General features: G+C 39.9%; 1 protein-coding gene across 4 annotated transcripts in view; it reads right to left on the bottom strand.

Annotated features, from left to right (window-relative positions):
- The window catches only part of rerea (arginine-glutamic acid dipeptide (RE) repeats a), a 619,674-nt gene that overhangs the window by 43,337 nt on the left and 556,662 nt on the right, over positions 1–19,675 (bottom strand). For all 4 annotated transcript variants that reach the window (XM_059952295.1, XM_059952297.1, XM_059952298.1 and 1 more), the window contains 2 exons: positions 7,630–7,789; positions 2,480–2,572 (listed from right to left, as the gene is read on the bottom strand). In XM_059952295.1, the coding sequence (XP_059808278.1) occupies positions 2,480–2,572; positions 7,630–7,789 (253 nt within the window). The remainder of the gene's footprint in view (positions 1–2,479; positions 2,573–7,629; positions 7,790–19,675) is intronic.

Here is a 19,675-nt window from a genome sequence, read left to right as displayed (position 1 = left end):
CGATAACTGCATATGTGCAGTACTTAGTCAACAGACAATAGGTGCAGAAGAAGACCATTCGGCCCTTTGAGTCTGCACTTGTACAGCATTCACTCAGTTGAGGCTCCGTTAATTGGCACATCCCAACTTTCCTGTTTGGTTGAACTCCAAATCATACCAACTCTAGACGTATACTGTTTATGTAAGGTAGCCTTCTCACTGTGGAGTCACGTGGCTGTTAGCAGAGTTAGCTTTCGAGTCGAGTTTGCATGTGAGCCCCAGTGAGAGGCTTTCGCAAGGTTAAATGGATGGACAGAATCAGGAGGAGGAGATTCAGGACGTGGCATTTGCCAAACCATTCCAGAAGATTGTAGTTGAACAGTTGTCCAAGAGCACATTCAGGTTTAGATTAATTTATATATCAAGAGTATATCAATATACACAGAGTGAGATGCATTGTTTGAATTAACAACCAGCACACTAAGAATATGCTACAGTCAGTCTGCAAGTGTTGCCAGCGACAACACAGCATGCTTGCAATGTTCACCAGAACAACACATACATACAAGAGATCCCTAACTACATCTCGTTAACAAAATAGCAGAGAATGGATGAAGTAATAACAAAATAATTTTTTTTAAAGGTAGGATACATTTAAATATTTATTTTTGTTACTCTGTTACTGCTGCTCTTATACTTCTAGTGAGGGTAAGGAAATTCTGTGCATTTGTATGAGCTGCACATTGCAGCCTTCATGGAGTTGAAATAAAGTGTAGTGAACAGTTAAGTCTGGTACTTCCTCTTGGAAGATGTGGAGCATTTCAGACATAGATGGACTTGCACACCCAGAGAAATTGAAAGCATTCCATCCATACTTCTCTTTATGGTTTGGAAAGACTAGAATAAGTGTTGAGTTGTGAGACAGTGACACTCTCATAAAAGTGAAAGGAACGACTTATAATATTGAAAATATTGGTGGGAACGACAGAATTTTGGCAAAGTCAGTGGGCAGGAGTGAGTGTGGTTGCTATTACTAAGCAGAACATGCTTGGGAAGCTGAGAGATCTGCAGATAGATAAGTCACTTGGACCAGACGGTCTACACCCCAAGGTTCTGAAAGAGTTATATAAAGAAATTGTGGGAGGCATTATTTCAAGAATAACTAGAGTTTGGAATGTTCAAAGGACTGGAAAATTGGGAATATCATCCCACTCTATAAGAAAGGAAAGAGGCAAAAGAGAGGAAATTGTCAACCAGCTTGCAAGACATCAGTGGTTGGGAAGGTATTGGAGTCCGTTATTATGAATAAGATTTGGGGATACTTGAAGGTACATGATCAAATATGGTTTCCTTATGGGGAAATCATGCCTGAAAAATCAGCCTCAGAATGCAAGGACATCCCTTTGTTTAATTTCTTTCCTAACAGAGTATAGAGTAGGTCACAACACCAACGGAACTCTTGACAAACACAATTAACTGTAACTTAATCACAGGGCAATCTGCAAAGACCAATTCACCTAATCAGTCTGTCTTTGGACTGTGGGAGGAAAGAGGACCACACAGGGAGACAACATACATTCCACATGGAGGATGTACAGACTCTGTTCATTTAGAACAGAGATGAGGAGGAATTTCAGTAGCCAGGGTGTGATGAATCTGTGGAATTTGATACCATACATGGGTTTTGAGGCCATGTCATTGGGTATAATTAAAGTGTAGCTTAATAGTTTATTGATTAGGAAAGGCATCAAAGATTATGGGGAGAAATCAGGAGAACGGAATTGAATGGGGTAATAAATCAGCCTTGATGGAATAACGGAGCAGTCTGTATGGGCCAAATGGCCTAATTCTCCTCCTACGTCTTATGGTCTCACTGTCTTTGGTTGTCTCTAACTTGTGACTATCTGAGCAGCCCAAGTAAAATTTTAAAATTGCTTAATGATTGAAGTCCGTTCCTTGAGATATTCCTGTCAGTACACACCATTATGTATGTTTATGCAGGATATTTAAAGAAATCCTAAAATAGGTGGCCACTTTTCAAAGTAGAATTTCTATAAAATAGTAATAGAAATAAATAAACCATAACGGATTGATTGAAAGAATCTAGCAAGTGTGCATGTGACCAACTGGTTTCCATCATTTTTATGCAAGGACCCCCAGGTTGGGAAGCCCTGCATTATTGCAATATACTTCCTCTATGATGCTGGTAACAGGATGACAAGTTTGAGGTTGCCACTGGCTACCATGTTGAAGAGATGAGGAATGAAAAATTGAGGTTGTTTTCTAAACAAGCTAGGTTGTCATGGATTCAATACACTTCCACGTGTGCCAGAATATGCCAGACAAGTCTTCAGTAAAATATATACACATTGATAAAATAAAGAGAAAATAGCCTATGGTTATGCATTTTCTCGAACAATTTATATACAATACTCCTTTAAAGAAAGCTAAACAAACGTATATCATTACTTTTCTGAATAAAAATGGTAAGAATACCTACTGGTGGTAAAACAGTGACGACAGGCGTAGCCTTTCAATTCCTGTTCACTGTCCTCACTGTCAAAGTCATCCTCGCTTGCCGAGCTGAGATCCACTGTGAAAAGAATGATAAAAAATTAGTTATTTCAATAAGACAGCTTGGTGCAAGTGTTGCAGGCAATATATTTTACTGACCTGGTTAACATTGCCCATTATCACAATGTAATGTCTGAAAGCTGTGAAGATGCATTGTCATAATACAGAACTCTCTTATAAAATAATTTACAATGAGACTATGGCAGTTGATAATGCTGGAGAATTTTCCCAACTGAGCTGCAATTTTATTCATTTACTTACAATACAATTCCCCATGTTAATGTCTTACACTATTTATTTTATTTACAATGTGGAGACTGTGACTTTATTAACAAGAATTGTGAAAGTTTTCTCACAAAATAATTAAGCCCATAAGACCAGAAGCAAAATTAGGCTCATTGAGTTGGCTCCGCCATTCCATCATGGTTGATTTATGTGACAAATAATGTAATCTAATCTTTAAACCTTCGACAAAACTGATCCAGGGTGGCACATTGTTGTGACTATGCTGTGCAAATTCAATTCAAAGCAGCAGGCCATCACAATGTCCCAGGTTCACAGTATAGTGCCATGAAAATGTATTCAGCACCCAATCCTTTGTTCATATAAATGAATATTTACAAGAGATTTTGAGCAATTCAACTGAGAATTTTTATCTGAATTACATGCTCTTCCCCCAACTCCACCACACGGTAGAGCCCAGAAAACAGGGAAAACTGTAAAGCATGAGAAACTAAAAATTCAAAAACTGAAATGTCAGCAGTTCATTCCCCTTTGCTCAGTACTTAGTTGAACCAACTCTCAGAGATATTACAGAAGTGTTTTTTTGATTAAGTCTCTATTAGCTTTGCACAAAGTGATGGATTAAGATTTGTCCTATTCCTCCTTGCAAAATTGCAAGCTGTGCCAGGTTAGTTGGGGAGCAGCAGTGGACAGCATTCTCGAGGTCCTGCCAGAGATGTTCAATCAGATTCCTCTTGATTAGACTGGGCTACTCAAGGACATAAATTTTATTCATTTGAAGCCACTTGATGTTTGCTCTGGCAGTGTGCTTTGGGTCGTTGTCCTGCTGAAAGACAAACTTCCTCCCCAGTTTAAGCTTTCTGGCAGAGGCTAGCAGGGTTTTATCCACAATCTCTCTGAATTTACCAGCGTTCACCATCCCATCAATCCTGACCAAGTTTCTAGTACCTGCTACTGAAGAGCATCCCCAGTGGCCATTTTAGTAGGTACCTCTTGTACCTAATAAAGTGGCCACCAAGTGAATTTCATACTTCCTCGCATCCTCTGCTGTTATTACTTACAATCTGACAATTTTCATCAAGTACTTTAAGCAGTTATTAAAATATATTTTTAGAAGTATGAAAGCATCAGCATCAGAGAACGATTTTTGCAGGGACTGCAACTGTTCTTTTGCTTTTACACACCACACAAATTAATGAGTGCATAAGAAATCTTTTGTCACTTGGAGTATAAATAGCAGCATTATCAATCTCTGAAAAACGTGGATATTATCTATGCATTTGATTCTCACTGCTTTAATTCTGCTAGACATATCTGAGACAAAATACTGAATGCGTCGTTTACTTCAAAGCCTAGGTTCACTTGAAATGTGTATTTTAGATTTTTCAAGTCAAACAGCCCAAACGCTCCTAGGCCAGTGTCTATGCAGACCATCAAATCGCCATTTATACAAAGGCCATTCTCTGGCACTTGGTTCATAGCCATCAATGTCTTGGCAATTCAAGTGCTGCAATAAGGTGGCATGGTTAGTGTAATGCTTTACAGTGCCACTGCTCCGGGTTCAATGCCCGCTGCTGCCTGTAAGGAATCTGTACATTCTTCCCAAGATAGTGTGGGTGTTTTCCCACATTCCAAAAGACATACGGGTTAGGATTAGTAACTTGAGAACATGCCATGTCAGTCTTGGAAGCATGGTGATACTTGAACTGCCTCCAATACATCCTCAGACTGTTTTGGTCATTGATAGAAATGAAACATTTCACTGTACATTTCAATCTTTTGACCCACATGTGACAAATCAAGGTAATCTAATCTTTCATCTTTAACTATCTATGAGAAGAATGTTGTGAGAGCCTTTGGCTTCACTATCCCTTCGGACAGTACGCTCCCAATACCAACCAACTCTTGCTTAGTTCCTCTCTAAGTCTCATAGGCCTTATCAAACCTAAAGCCTTAGACTTTAGTCATTTCTGATGTGGAGGAAATTACTTTACAATGCATCCTTTTGATCTATATTCCTCAGTTTTATACCCTTGTTGTCACCTCAGTTTCCAGGAAAGCAAACTCTGAACAGTTTCTCCTTATAAATGGAATACTAGGTTGTACCACAACAAAGCTCTGCATCCTCTCCAGCACCACCACATCTTTCCTAGCATTCCTAGTAGGTCAGAAACCTCCTTAACCTACTTATCTACCAGCATAGCCACTTCAAGGATCCTTGGATTTAAAAATTCAAGATTGTTCAATGTAATTTCCAGTACACAAGAGTAATCATTACTCGAGACCCAACACAACACAAAATGATAAAGAACACAATAATAATAAAAAACAATAAATATAAATACATAAGTTACTATATATATATTGATTATATGTCTCACACTGTTGCTTGTACACTGGTTGAGCACCCAAGTTGATGTGGTCTTTCATTGATTCTGTTATGGTTATTATTCCATTACAGATTTATTGAATAAGCACACAAGAAAATGAACTTCAGGGTTGTATATTGTGACATACATGTGGTTTGATAATAAATTTACTTTGTACCTTGGACATTAAAGTGAAACTTAGCACAGCAGTGTCTGTACATAAAGTAACACTGACAGGAAATGATAAGTAGTGGAGTTTGGTTGTGTGGTGGGTGGATTAGTGGGTGGAGGTGCTGATCAGCCTTATTGCTTGGGGAAAGTAACTGTTTTTGAGTCTGGTGGTCCTGGTGCGGATGCTATGTAGCCTCCTCCCTGATGGGAGTGGGACAGACAGTCCATGTGCAGGGTGGGAGGGATCCTTCATGATGTTCTGCCACCTTTCTGTATATATGTGTCCTTGATGCTGGATAGGTTGGTCCTGGCATTGTGTTGGGCAGTTTTGACTACCCATTGTAGAGGCTTCCTATCTGCCGCAGTGCAGCTTCCGTACCATACAGTAGTGCAGCTGGTTAGGATGCTCTCTACTGCTCGTCTGTAGAATGAGGTGAGTATAGATGTGCATAGTCCAGTGTCCTTCTGTTCCTTACTGCTCTACAGGATCTCTACCTTATTAATCCTTCCATTATGCATTATCAAGATTAAATTTCAGTCGCCATTTTACCAACTTATTTACATTATCCTGGAGCCAGACTATTTTCATGCCATCTGTGAACTTACTAATGATGATTCCTACATTCATATCTAAACAGTTAATGTTTGTAGCGAACAGGAAAGGTCCTAGCACTGATCCTTGTGGGACACAACTGGACACAGGTTCTAATCACAAAACAACTCTTGTCCATCCCACTCATGTTGAGTCTCTCTAAAGTACAATATTTCTGATATTTATTTCGTTTTATTTCTTTGCCTAATTCTCGATAACTCCTGACCTCCAGAATTCCAAGGATGAGCTGTCTTAACCCTCCAGTCTGAAGGGAACAATGTTGGCCCTGTAGACATACCTGCAAACAATTGCTCCTAAGAGTGCCGTAGAAATTCAGTGGGCCAGGCAGCATATATGGAGGGAAACTGACAAACGACGTACTGAACTGAGGCTTTTCATCTGGAGTAAAAATGCATTGTCAACTGACTAGTTCCCTCCATAGATGCTGCCTGACCCAGGTGTTCCACGTTCTACCACCTCCAGACTCTTATGTCTCAGTAATTGTTCCCAGTCGATCTTTGCAGGTGGAATCCAGTAAGGAAGATATTTATGAGCTTCTTCTGAGGAAGTAGAAGCTCAAAGAAGTTCAGCTGGGGACTTCCGCTGTTATAGGGAGAAGGCAGGAGAATGAGGTCGAGAGGGAAAACAAATCAGCCATTATCAAATGGCAGAGCAGACTCATTGAGCCAAATAGCCTAATTCTGCTCCTAAGCCTTATGGGATTGAAATTTGCCTTCCCCATTCAGGACCTTAAATGCCACTTCACTGTAATCCCCTTCCATAACAAGTTACAGTCACAATCTATAAAATGTTCTTCCACTAACACTCCATCCTCTTGCCTGGCTGGATTCTCGAAGATCAGCATCTTCATTGGCGTACTTAGAACAAATTGAAAATTTAGCTACAGTCACTTTCTTAATTGATCTATTAGTATCTAAGTACTGAAAGCTGAAACAATCATTGACATGGAGCTGCCTGGAGTTTAATAATGATGTACTTGAAAAAGCCGAGTTACAGGTCCAGCTCAAAGATGCAAAAAATTTAAACCTGATATATGAATTCTTAGTCAATCTGGGACAACTGATTAAAACGGTTTAAGATGTGGAACCTTTAGAGAGAGTGTAGATCCTAAACCATTTTGATCAGTTGTCCTAGATTGACTAAGAATTCGCACATCAGGCGTGAATTTGTACATCAGGTTTGATTTCCCAGGTTGCTGCTTGGATTAGAGAGCATCTCTTATGAGGAGAGGATGAGTGATCCTAGGCTTTTCTCTTTGGAAGGAAGGAGGAAAAAGGTGACTTGATAGAAGTGTATAAGATGATAAGAGGCATTGAGAGACTGAACAGCCAGTGCTTTTTTCCCCAGGGTGGAAATGGCTAATACAAGAGTGGATAATTTTAAGGTGATTGAAGAAAATCATAGAGGTGATGTTAGAGATAGTTTTGTTTTACAGCGTAGTGGTTCCTGAATGTGCTGCTGCTGTGGTGAAAGAGGCAGATACGTATTAGAGAAACTCATACAGAGTCACATGGATGAAAGGAAAAGGACTATGTGGGAGGGAAGTGTTAGATTGATCTCGGCATAGGTTGAAAGGTTGCTTCCCTATTTCTATGGTTTGCATGACTTGCTAAATACAAAATTACCCAGTCCCCTGTGAATTATTTCTTAAAAATTGTAATCAACCTGATTGAAACTTACAGAATTCACCAGACGGTGGTCGAGATGGGTTCACTGGGGTGGTTGCAGTGCGAGTTTTAATTCTTCTGAACACAGCTTGTCTGCGATGTCTACGGTGAGCACGGGAGCTGGCTGCTTCTGGCGTTTTCTTCCAGTAGTAATAGAATGTTACCAGTTCACCCTGTAACAAAACAGAACAAAAAGCATTGGCTCAATGGGTCTTACTGAAGTTCTATTACATGGGATCCCACTGCATGAAGTTGAAGATGAGCTTTATTTGTCACATGTACATAGAAACATCAAAACATACAACATATGTGTTGTTTAACCAAAAATCAAATCAGTGAAGATTATGCAGAGCGGTCCACAAGTGTCGGCAAGCTACTGGTGCCAGCATAGTATGCCTACAACTCACTAATCCTAACCACACATCTTTAGAATGCAGGAGGAAACTGGAGTACCTGGCCAAAACCCATGTGGTCACAGGGAGAACATGCAAAAACCTTACAGGCAGTGCTGAGAATTGGACCCCGATGTTACTGCTGGTGCTGTAGAGTGTTATGCTGATCACTACATTTGATGGACACAATCATTAATTAAGATGGAGAAAGTCTCTTGGAAATGTAAAGTCCTGCTTTAGCTTGCAAAACATGCTCAATTTCTAGTTCATATATTGCACACTGTAGAATCCCAATGTATTTGACAGAGATAACAATGTTGGATATCATTTGCAAATGTTGGGTTGTGACAGACACTGAACAATCAGCAAGTGGTTATTTATAAACACTGGATGAGATGTAGCTGTCATTGGCAAAGCCAGTATTTTCTCCCCATCCTCATCTGACCTTGGTGAGCCATCTTCCTGAACCACTAGAGCAACGTACCTGAATCTTCCACTTTGTTGCTGGGTTGGGAATTCCAGGATTTGGACCCAATGAATATGAGTGACAATATTTCCAATTCTGGATTGTGTGTGATCTGCTCTATCCATGTACCTGCTGCCCATAACCTTTCACATTGGTTTTGGAAGATCGGGTGGAGTGTTAGTCAGTAATCATTGTTGGAAGTAAACATGGATTTTAATTGAAACCCAGTCTCCCTTGCAATATCCCCAAAATGGAACAACTTTACTGAACCTCTGTATTTGAGGATTAATTTTCAGTGTAGAGCACTGATGGATGTTCGTAGAAAATACCCTTCAAAATCAGGAGGGCATTCTTAGTGTCCAGACAAAATACTGCAGATGCTAGAAATCTGGAATACAGAAAACGCTGGAAATTCACAGCAGGTCAGGCAGTATCAATGTAGGACACAGGTTCCCAAATTATTTTAACCGAGGGGTCCATGGATCACAGGTTGGGAACCCCTGATTTATGGGAAAGCAGTGATAATATTTCCAACCTATAGAGATTTTTTAAAAATCAAATGTTACTGACTGTAAATAGCAACAATTTCTTACACTGCAGAGGCTGCCTAACCTGCTGAGTACTTCCAGCAGTTTCTGTGTTTAATTTGGGAGTGTCCTAATTTATAAGTAACTATGCCCAAGTTTCCTCAGGCTCTGAATACTAAATATATTGCAAATAAGAGAAAATCTGCAGATGCTGGAAATCCAAGCAACACACGCAGAATGCTGGAGGAACTCAGCAGGCCGGGCAGTACCTATGGAAAAAAGTACAGCCGATATTTCAGGCTAAGGCCCTTCGGCAAGCAGGGTGCTCCTGCCGAAGGATCCTGGCTTGAAACGTCAACTGTACTTCCCCCCACCCCGCCCCCCACACACCCTGCCTGGTCTGCTGAGTTCCTCCAACATTTTGTGTGTGTGTGTTGACTAAATATATTGCTTTATTTGCTTTGATAAAACAGGTGTAAAATAAGACAGGGAGTAGAGAACTAATGCTTTATAATGTACCTAGGTCTATTTGAAGAGCTGCTAGGTTGTGGATCAGAAGATGCTAGCAGATAGGATTAGTTAGTTGGCTTGTTTTTGACAGAAAGTGCACAATGGTTTGAATGGTTACCTGTCATAATTTTTTTCTAGATACTATAAGTTACTAAAGAGTTATTTCCTTTTTACAGTTTTGTGTTCAGGATAATGAGGAAATTTATTTTTCAATTGTTGAAGATTAGCTTTCTTTATCACATGTACATAGAAACATATCATGAAATGTGTTCCTTGTGTCAATGACCAACCCAGTCTGAGGATGTGCCTGGGGCAGCCTTAGTGTCTCGCCGTGCTTCTGGTGCCAACAGTGCATCCCCATAACTTACTAACCCTAACCTGTAACCCTAACTTGGAAATATTGGAGAAAACTCCCACACCTGGAGGAAACCCATGCTGTCATGCGAAAAATGCACAAACTCCTTACAGCCAGCAGTGGGAATCAAACACCAATCTTACAGCTGGCATTGTAAAGACAGACCTGGCAGGAGAATAGGGTTCAGACCAGAGGGATAATAAATCAGCTATGATGGAATGGCGGAACAGACTAATTGGGCTGAATGGCCCAATTCTGCTCTTATGACATGTATTTATGGTCAAAAGCATTACGCTAACTACTATGCTATCATACTTCATTATAATTTTAAAAGTGAAACAAAGATCACAGTACTCTAGTCCAAATGGGAAGCTGAGAGCCATGTTACTTTATGGTTTGATGTGCAATTCCCCTCAAGATTCAAGCGTATTTAATGTAATTTCCAGTGAACAAGTGTAAAGGATAATGAAATAATTATTACTCCAGATCCAATACAGCACAAGAAAAACACGATAATAAAAAACAAATAAATATAAATCCATAGATTGATTGATTGTACAAATACATAGTGATGCTGGGTACAAGAACGTCTGGACACAAGGTGACACTGACAGGAAGTGATAAAGTAGTGATGGTTGGGGTGGGTTAGTGGGTGGAGCTGCTGATCAGCTTTTCTGCTTGGGAGAGTAACTGTCTTTGCGTCTGGTGGTCCTGGCATAGTTGCTACATAGTTTCCTCTCTGATGGGAGTAGGACAAACAGTCCACGAGCAGGGTGGGTGACCTGCTCTGTGTTTTTAAAGTGCCAGTCCCAGTTAACCTCGTCATGCTGCATTCAGCTTATTCTAAATTTGGAAACGAGGTCCTGGCAAAAAGGAGTTTTGGTCAAAGGCATCATTCTTGGAAGTTTAATGATGGTCACAGGACACTTGGAAGATACTGGCTATCAAAAGAGTGCATCTTTGATTTATTTTTTTATTTTTAATTTGAGATACAGCACGGAACATGCCCTTTTGGCCCAACAACTCACCTATTTAACCCTAATGTAATCAGAGGACAATTTACAATGACCAATTAACCTACAACCCTTATGTCTTTGAACTGTGGGAGGAAACTGAAACACCCGGAAGAAACCCATGCAGTCACAATGAGAACGTACAACTCCTTACAAACAGTGCGGGAAATTAACCCCGAACTCTGATGTCCCGATTTGTAAAAGCATTACGCTGATTGCCACAGGATCTGATGGAAAACTGACCTAGCTAACTATCATCCAAAACTAGGAACCAACTTCTCCTTAGCGTCATAGTCCAATTTCTAGATAGACATTGAACCTATGACCAAAACCTCACCACTATTCTTTTATTTATTTCTGTTTTTGCACTAATTATTTTAACTTCTTAATATACATATATATACACAGTAATTCAGTTTTTAAAAATATTTATCATGTATTGCATGGCATTGCTGCAGCAAAGTTTACAAAATTTCACGACATACTCTGGTAATATTAACCCTATACTGATTCAATCTCTCTGCGGTATTTTATATGGACTGAATTCAGTGCTAATTCCTCTTCCTAAGGTATTGCCTCTTTCTGGTCCCTGGCTCTGCTGAATACTGCCAGCCTTTAGTCATTAAAAATAAATTTCACATTAATTAACCAGACTGCAGCTCCAACACTGAATGCTTAGTAATTCAAATAATGATTCCTCCATAAGTGTAAAAGCTGTATTATCTCTTCATGATTCCAAATAAATTGGTTTGTTAAGTCAACAATGAGAATCAGCAAGAAATAAGAGAAGCTGGAGCCGAGAATCCAGTCCAGATTTCATTACCTATCTTGCTTTGCATCACAGTTCAGGGATTAAGAGTGCATGTGGGTTGAAGTGCAGTGAATCAAATAGATTTGGAGCCACACACTGCTAACTATATGGGCGGCAGCACTCATACATAAACAAAAGAACATGTCCGACTGGCTTCAAACAGGAACAAATCATGCAAAATGGTTCCTGGTTTCAATGTGTACAAAGTCAATTGGACGTTAATCAAACATGTTCTCAGTCCACAGTGAACAAAGCTCTGGCAAGATCAATACTCTGCTGAAACATTAGCACAGGCAAATCATTGATCAAAGATTTGTTCCAAAGAAGTCAAGCAGGCTACTTTTTTGTGTACAAACTAAAGAGAATAAGTGTTTTTGGCAACAGCAAGTTTGTACTAATTCCTACAGAATGTAAGACAGTATATCATTACCACTGTTGCCATCTTGGTTAGTTCTTTTTACCTCCTGTGTCCTACGTGACTTTCATACTATTAATTTAATAAAATGCTACTGACCTTACATGAAAGGGTCAAAGGCTTACTACATAATCGCCATGTTTCACAAGGTGTTGAATATACAATATAAGCTATGTGCTTTGTACATGGGTAAACAAAGACTCAGCATGATGCAGGGATAGATTTATAATGACATGGAAAGAAACCCTCTGCACTGCATCGACAACTGCACTGGTGCTGCTTCCTGCAACCATGCTGAACTTGTCAATTTTGCCTCCAACTGCCCTTAAATTCACATGGCCCATTATGACTCTTCTCACCCTTTTCTCGAACTCTCTGTCTCCCTCTCTGGAGACAAAATGTCCACTGACATCCTTTATAAACCTGCCGATTTCCCACGACTATCTTGACATTACTCTTCCCAATCTGTCTCCTGTAAAAAGACTATTCCTCCTTTTTCTCAGGTAGAAAGAAAACTAAAAGCAGGACCTCCGGAGTAGTAAGCTCTGGAATGGTGCCTATTTCACGTGTGTGGTGAACTACATATACCTGTCTGGACACGCCCCTCTGCTGACTGCTCCTGTGGCTCCTCCCACAGACCCCAGTATAAAGGCGATTGGAGGCACTGCTCCTCCCTCAGTCTCCAGGATGTTGTGAGGTGGTCTCTTGCAGCTAATAAAAGCCTATCGTTTGCCTCCCGTCTCCGAGAGTTATTGATGGTGCATCAATATGCCAGTGAGGTAAAGAATACGATTTGGCCAAGGAATGGTGTGTGCGTGGAGGGTGGCGGTGTAAGGGACAGCATTTCAGATTTCTGCATTATTTTGATCTCTTTTTGGAAGGTACGACCTGCATAAAAAGAATGGGCTACATTTGAATCCAAGAGGGACTAATAACCATGCAGGCAGATTTACTAGATCTATTGGGGAGGGTTTAAGTTAATTTGGCTGGGGACAGAACTGCAGTGATGGGGCTCATGATGGGGCAGCTGGTATACAACTAGATGCAACGTGTAGTGAGGCTGTGAGGAAGGACAGGCAAATGATAGGGCAAAATTGCAGTCAGTGGGATGAGTTAAAGTGTAACGGGGCAAAAATCAAAACGAGTGATGAATACAGAACTGAAGGTGGTATACTTGAATACATGCAGTATATGGCATAAAGTAGATGATCTTGTGACTCAGTTAGAGATTAGCAGGCATCTAATGATGTTCTGGGCATCTCAGATTTATGGAAAGGAATAAAGAGTCGATGTTTTGGGCCAAGATCCTTAATCAGAACTGCAATAGCCATTTAAATTATGTTATTACGCCATAGCTGGTCCCAAGCCCAGCTGCAAAAGGAGGTAGTTTGGCCAACCCCATTCCATTCCAGTGCTACAGAAATGCCAACAAAAACTCTGAAGACCTCATCCCTGAGAGAAGAAGGATACACTGAGAACACAGGCTTAACTGAAGACAACATGAAAAAATGGCCCAGGACAGAGGACTTGGGCGAGTTGCCATCAGAGGCCTCTGCCCCAGTGGGAGTGATAGGGCTTAAGAATGGGTTTACTGGGGCAAAAGACCCATCTCCTAACTTCCCAAAGCAGCTCCACCATCTACAATGCAAAGATCAAATATGGAATGGGACATTTCCACTTCACTGGATGGATGCAGCTCCAACAATAAAGACTAAGACTACAGCATCATCCAGAATAAATCAGTCTGGTTAATTGCCATGTATCTACCACCCTTAAACTTTAACTTCCGCCATCAGTGGTAAACTGCAGGCAAATGGTGGACCATTTTTTCAATGGGTGTCCCAGATAGACTCAAAAAGGATTCAAACTACAACTGGGCTGAGTACAGATTCAGATGCCAAAAGCCTCCAGAACCTTAAGGACAAAAAAAAGACTGCTGCAGATTGGCTGACTAAAGAGTGCTGAAAATCATCTCTCTGGATACTGAACTTGTGCCTCCTCCAAAAGGATCATTTATTCCCATTTTAAAATGTGATCAGCAAGCCCCTAGTTGGCAAAGGAAACATTTCAAAGATCACATCAAAATCAGTCTGAAGAAATTCAACATTCAAAAACTGGGAAGACATTGCACTCAACAGATATTTCCTCAATGGAGGAAATCTGTTCGAGAGGGAGCTGCACTACATGAGAATGATCTCCACTGTGCTGCAGAGAGCAAGAAGAAGCTGTGAAATGTGAGACTGAACAACCAAAAGACCCAACCACTAACCACAGCCATCAATTACTCTTACCTACACTGTACCCACCAGAATATGTACAGCCTCTACAGCCACCTGAGGACCCACCAATGGACGCCACCTTCAGAGAACATCATACTCAACTCAAGTGATCACACTCCTATAGAAAAGTGGTGTATAGAAAGGTTGATGCTAACCATTATATGTAGTTGGGTGATTATTGCAGCTTGTAGTGGAAAAGATGATGCCTTTAGAGCAGCTGTTGATAAGGTTGCAATATTGGGCTAAGGAGAGATAGCAAAAAAGCAAAGGATCTTTTATAATAAGCTGATTTAACAGCTTGAGAATATAAGATGAATTTTATAAAAATAAACTAAGCCTTTGTATACAAGCCTTTAAGGTTGACACTCTGCAAACAAGGACCTTTAACACACAAAATTTGACTGCAAGCCTGACTACAGTAAATATTTTCCTGTTTATCTGCCCTTCATTAAATCACAACGCCAGCACACTGCAGAACGGCAGCCTGACAACTGGCAGGGTCAGCCTATAAAATATACATAAGCAATGCTATATTTAATGAAGACAACCAGGAAGGATATAAGATCGAGTGTAAATGCAGCTTACAAGTTTAACAGCATCATCAGTACTGTCCAGAATCTCCCAAGGTGATGACTAAATGACAGTAGCTATAGGGAAAAGTGTTTTGCAAAATACAGGAAAGGTTTGCTGGGAAGTAATGGCGGGTGGGGGGGAGGAGGGAAGAGAAGCTTTTCATTCTAAGGAGAAACATAAAAGCTGTCAAAAGCAATAATCTTTCAAAATTCTCATTTTTCATTTTAATTTTTAAAAATTTATTTGAAGAAACAGTGTGCAACAGGCCCTTTCGGTCCAATGAGCTGTGCCACCCAGGAACCCTCCTATTTATCCCTAGCTTAATCATGGGACAATTTACAATGACCAATTAACCTACTTACCACTACGTCTTTGGACTGTGGGAGGAAACCAGAGCACATAGGGGAGACCCACGAGCACGCAGAAAGAATGTACAAACCTTCTCACAAAGGACACTGGAACTGAATTTCAAACTCCAATTCCCCGAGCCGTAATAGCATCGCACGAACAACTACACTACCTTGGAAGTTATGAAGGATTATATTTTTCCAAATGTAACTATAAAAATTAACTATTTTATACTTTTATCTGAATTGACACCTTCATTTCAGACTGTTTTCATGTTTATTTCTTCTTTGGCAATATTAGTCAAACTGGGGTAAAGGGGCAGGGCAGACTGAAGCAACTACAATGAGTTATATGCAGCATTTACATTCAGTAAAATAATTAGGTCTTCTTGAACCCAACTATCATGATGAATCATTTCAACTTCTAGAAGGCAGCCTGAAAGGAAGTTGTTAATCCATATAAAAAATAAATATTTAATACTTTTATTCATTATACAGACAACTCTTCACCTTCAGCACATTATGGCTGTGATGTCTATCTTCACAAGATGCACTGTGACACCATGCCAAAGTTTCTTTGATACTACTTCCCAAAATGGAAACCCCTACTACCCAAATGGCCGTGCAAGGACACCAAGCCAGTGAGAACACTGTCACTCCTTTGCTTATCATACACTGGTCTGTTTTGGACCTATACAAACATGCCATTATTGCCACCTGGGCAAAACTTATGAACTTTCATCCTGGAAACCATCATGGACTACAGTGGTTCATAAGGCAACAAAGGCTGAATCAGTACATGTGCCCTTATCCCAAACATAATCTTTACATCCCAAATCTGAATTTTAATAGTGGTTTTGGCCAAAAGAGCTGAGATGTGCCCTTGGGAGGAAATTGAAAAGGAGAAAGCATTGACAAATGGCACAGCTGGGAGCAGTATATGAAAGACAACCATTGCAAATGCAAGGAGACATTTGTCTTCTGTTGAGGAGAACAGGAGAGAGTGGCTCATGGACCTACATCACTCTGACAAATAATAAGTTGTCACAGTAGAGTGAAGACCGCCAGATCATGACCCAGAGTGAATGAGACAGCCAGCTCAGAATATACACACATACGTTGATAGAATACACTTCATATTTATACACCTTTGCGGGTTACTTGGTCTTCACAGGCACTAATTTAGCTTTCAATCTTCAAAATTCAAGCTTCAAGATTGCCTATTGTCACATTTGAGGACAACAGCATAAAGGAGAGTGAAATAATTGTTACTGCGGATCCAATGCAGCATAAAAAACACAATAAGCATAAGAAATGATACAAATATAAATTATTAAAACAATCCTATAAAACACAAAGCGTGGGCAAAGTGGTAGTGCATGGAGGAGGGGTTGAAGGGTGTTGAGAGATTGTGGAGAGGAGTGGCTTATGTGGATGTAGCAGTTGTGGGGTGGATTAATAGAAGGAGGGGTTGATTAGTCTGATGGCTTGGGGAAAGTAAATGCTTTTGAGTCTAGTTGCCCTGGCATGATTTCTGAATGGACAATGAACCCATGTACACTAGCTCATTTTTTTTCTCTTTTGATTTTGCTCTCTTTTTATACTGCTTATTTAATTTCATTTTTAAAATATTTCTTATTATAGTTTTAAAAATTATTATGTATTGCAATGTCCTGATGCCACAAAACTGCAAATCTCACGATGTATGATAGTGATATTAAACCTGATTAAAATTCTGGTGGAAGTCTGTCCCAATCCTGATGGGACTGGGATGAACAAATCTGTTTACTATTGAGGGAGCAAGATTTCTTCCTCCTCCCAGAAATAAAACTTATTTCCATAAACTATGAATCACATAAACAGCATGCAGATACCAGCTGGTGTCATAGACCAAGTAACAGAGAGCGAAATCAATACATGACCACCATATGCAGGGTGGTCTAGTTTGGAAATCTTGCTACAGGATCAGTTCATCTTGGGGATGTTGTGCTATACTTTGGGGAGAGCTTTTATTTAGAGATTAACAACATTTTCCTTGCATAAGTAAAGAATAATGGATGTATCAGAATGTTCTACTGCTGTTCACTTCCATTATGCTCCCAGTTGCTAAGCGTTAAAGGACATAATTGGCAATTTCTTCCTAAACCAATGAAGCCATAATGGCTCCCTCCAATTTTATTGTGGAAATTAAACCAGATGCTGTCATAATGGACAGGAAGCAATTTAACCATGAGTAAACTGGTTTAATTTAATTGAATTCTGATTATTCCTGATGCATTTTACTGCAATTCCAATTTGACTACCTCTGTTAATCCAACTGTTTCCAATGCTACAGTAAGTGTACATCCATTGACAGATTGATATAATTACTTGCAACAGCAAGAAAGCAACACTTTGTGACGACTACAGAGGATTCATTAAAAAGCAATGATGAAGATTCTAATTGGCACATGATGACACTATACTCAGTTGCTACATTATTAGGTACACCTGCTCGTTAATACATATATCTAATCAGCCAATCATGTGACAGCAGTTCAATTCATAAAAGCACGCAGACATGGTCGAGAGATTCAGTTGATGTTCAGATCAGACATCAGAATGAGGAAGAAATGTGATCTGAGTGACTTTGTGGAATTATTGCTGGTGCCAGAAGTGGTGGTTTGAATATCTTAGAAACTGCTAATCTCCTGGGATTTTTATGCACAAGAATCTCTAGTGTTACCCAGAATATTGTGAAAAACAAAGAAAACATCGAGTCAGTAGCAGTTCTGTGGGTGAAATGCCCGGTAAATCAGAGAGTTCAGAGAAGTAAGGCCAAGGTGACAGTCATGCAAATAACCACTCATTACAACAGTGATGTGCACAAAAACATCTCTGAATGCACAACATATTGAACCTGAAGTGGATGGGCTACAGCAGCCGAATTCACAGACATGACACTATGTGCAATGCTTTAGTATTATTAAAATGATGACATAATCATACTGGTCTCATTTTGTAGACATTAAAGCTTTGCACATTTACTTACTTTCCTACCTTGCAGCTGGTGGTATTAAACTCTGCAGGTGCTCTTTTAGAAATATTAAAGGATTTTTTTTGGTCATAGCACAATGCTATAACCTTTCAACAACCTGTGTCCTAGAAATGACTTCATTTTTCCTCAATCCAATATTAAGATCAACAGTGCAAAAGCATACAGCCATTTCACAGGCCTCATTGATGTATTTATAGACTATTTATGCTCAGTCTTCTAATACACCAGATGGTCCTTGTTTCTTTTCAGACTTCTAATGAAACATACTAGATCCAACTAGAGCTCCTGCCAGTACCTGGGTCTCTGTGCATCAGGAAAATAAGTGGAAGTCAAAATACATTATTTTTTAATGACTTCTGTTAAGATCCATTTTCACACTTCCACGTGTCAAATGCCTCTCATATGACTGCAATTGCTTCTAATCCTTCAATTTTATATTTTCCAAATTCCCATGCATGAGCTAATCCAAGGTTTCCTAAGGTCAAAGTAAAATTTATTATCAAAGTACGTATAACGCATGTTACCATGTACTACCTTGAGATCGATTTTCTTGCAGGCATTTACAATTGTTGGATTTATAAAAATGCACAATTTATGAAAAACAAAGTAAGAAACAACTAATGTGCAAAAGAAGACAAAACATGCAAGTAAGTAAATAATACTGAGAATATGAGTTGCAATTAGTCCTTGAAAGTGAGTCTATAGGTTGTGATAGTACTTCCAGGGTGTCTAGCAGACGATGCGTGTAGCAGCAGACCTCTCAATGGATATGATTAAATATTCTCGTTTCAGCCCGATACAGCTAAAAAGCACAACTGCTTCCAAGGTCAGTACAGTCAACAAAGATGTCTTAATGCGTTTAAACAAACTATCACTGCTTAAAACCAAAGGAAACAACATTGACTGTGGTCGGAAGCGCCCACGGAGGACACCGCGGAAGAAGCGTGGGTGTAGATTGGGGGTTACAAGTGCTTTTAAGAAAACGGGGTTTTAAAATCCCAATACCGACTATCTTGCTGGCAAACGTGCATGCAGTCGCTGGTGAATAAAATCGATTATATCAGAGCCATGGTGCTGTATCAGAGGGACATTACGACCGTGTGTGTCCTTTGTTTCACGGAATGCTGGTTGTACCAATACACCAATTCAGATCAACAGGTTTACTGTACACCATCAGGATTGATCTATAGAGTCTCTCAAAAGCAGAGGTGGAGGAGTATGCCTCATGATCAACTCTTTTTGGTGCACAAATATATCACTGCTGTCCCAATTCTACTCACCAGACCTGGAATATCTGCAGTTAAGTGTCATCCTACTTAGTTACTATGGGAGAT

This window comes from Hypanus sabinus, chromosome 27 (assembly GCF_030144855.1).
Source record: "Hypanus sabinus isolate sHypSab1 chromosome 27, sHypSab1.hap1, whole genome shotgun sequence".
NCBI classification, from domain to species: domain Eukaryota; kingdom Metazoa; phylum Chordata; class Chondrichthyes; order Myliobatiformes; family Dasyatidae; genus Hypanus; species Hypanus sabinus.
Note: the sequence above shows the minus strand (reverse complement) of the source record. Positions and strands in the feature narration are given on the sequence as shown.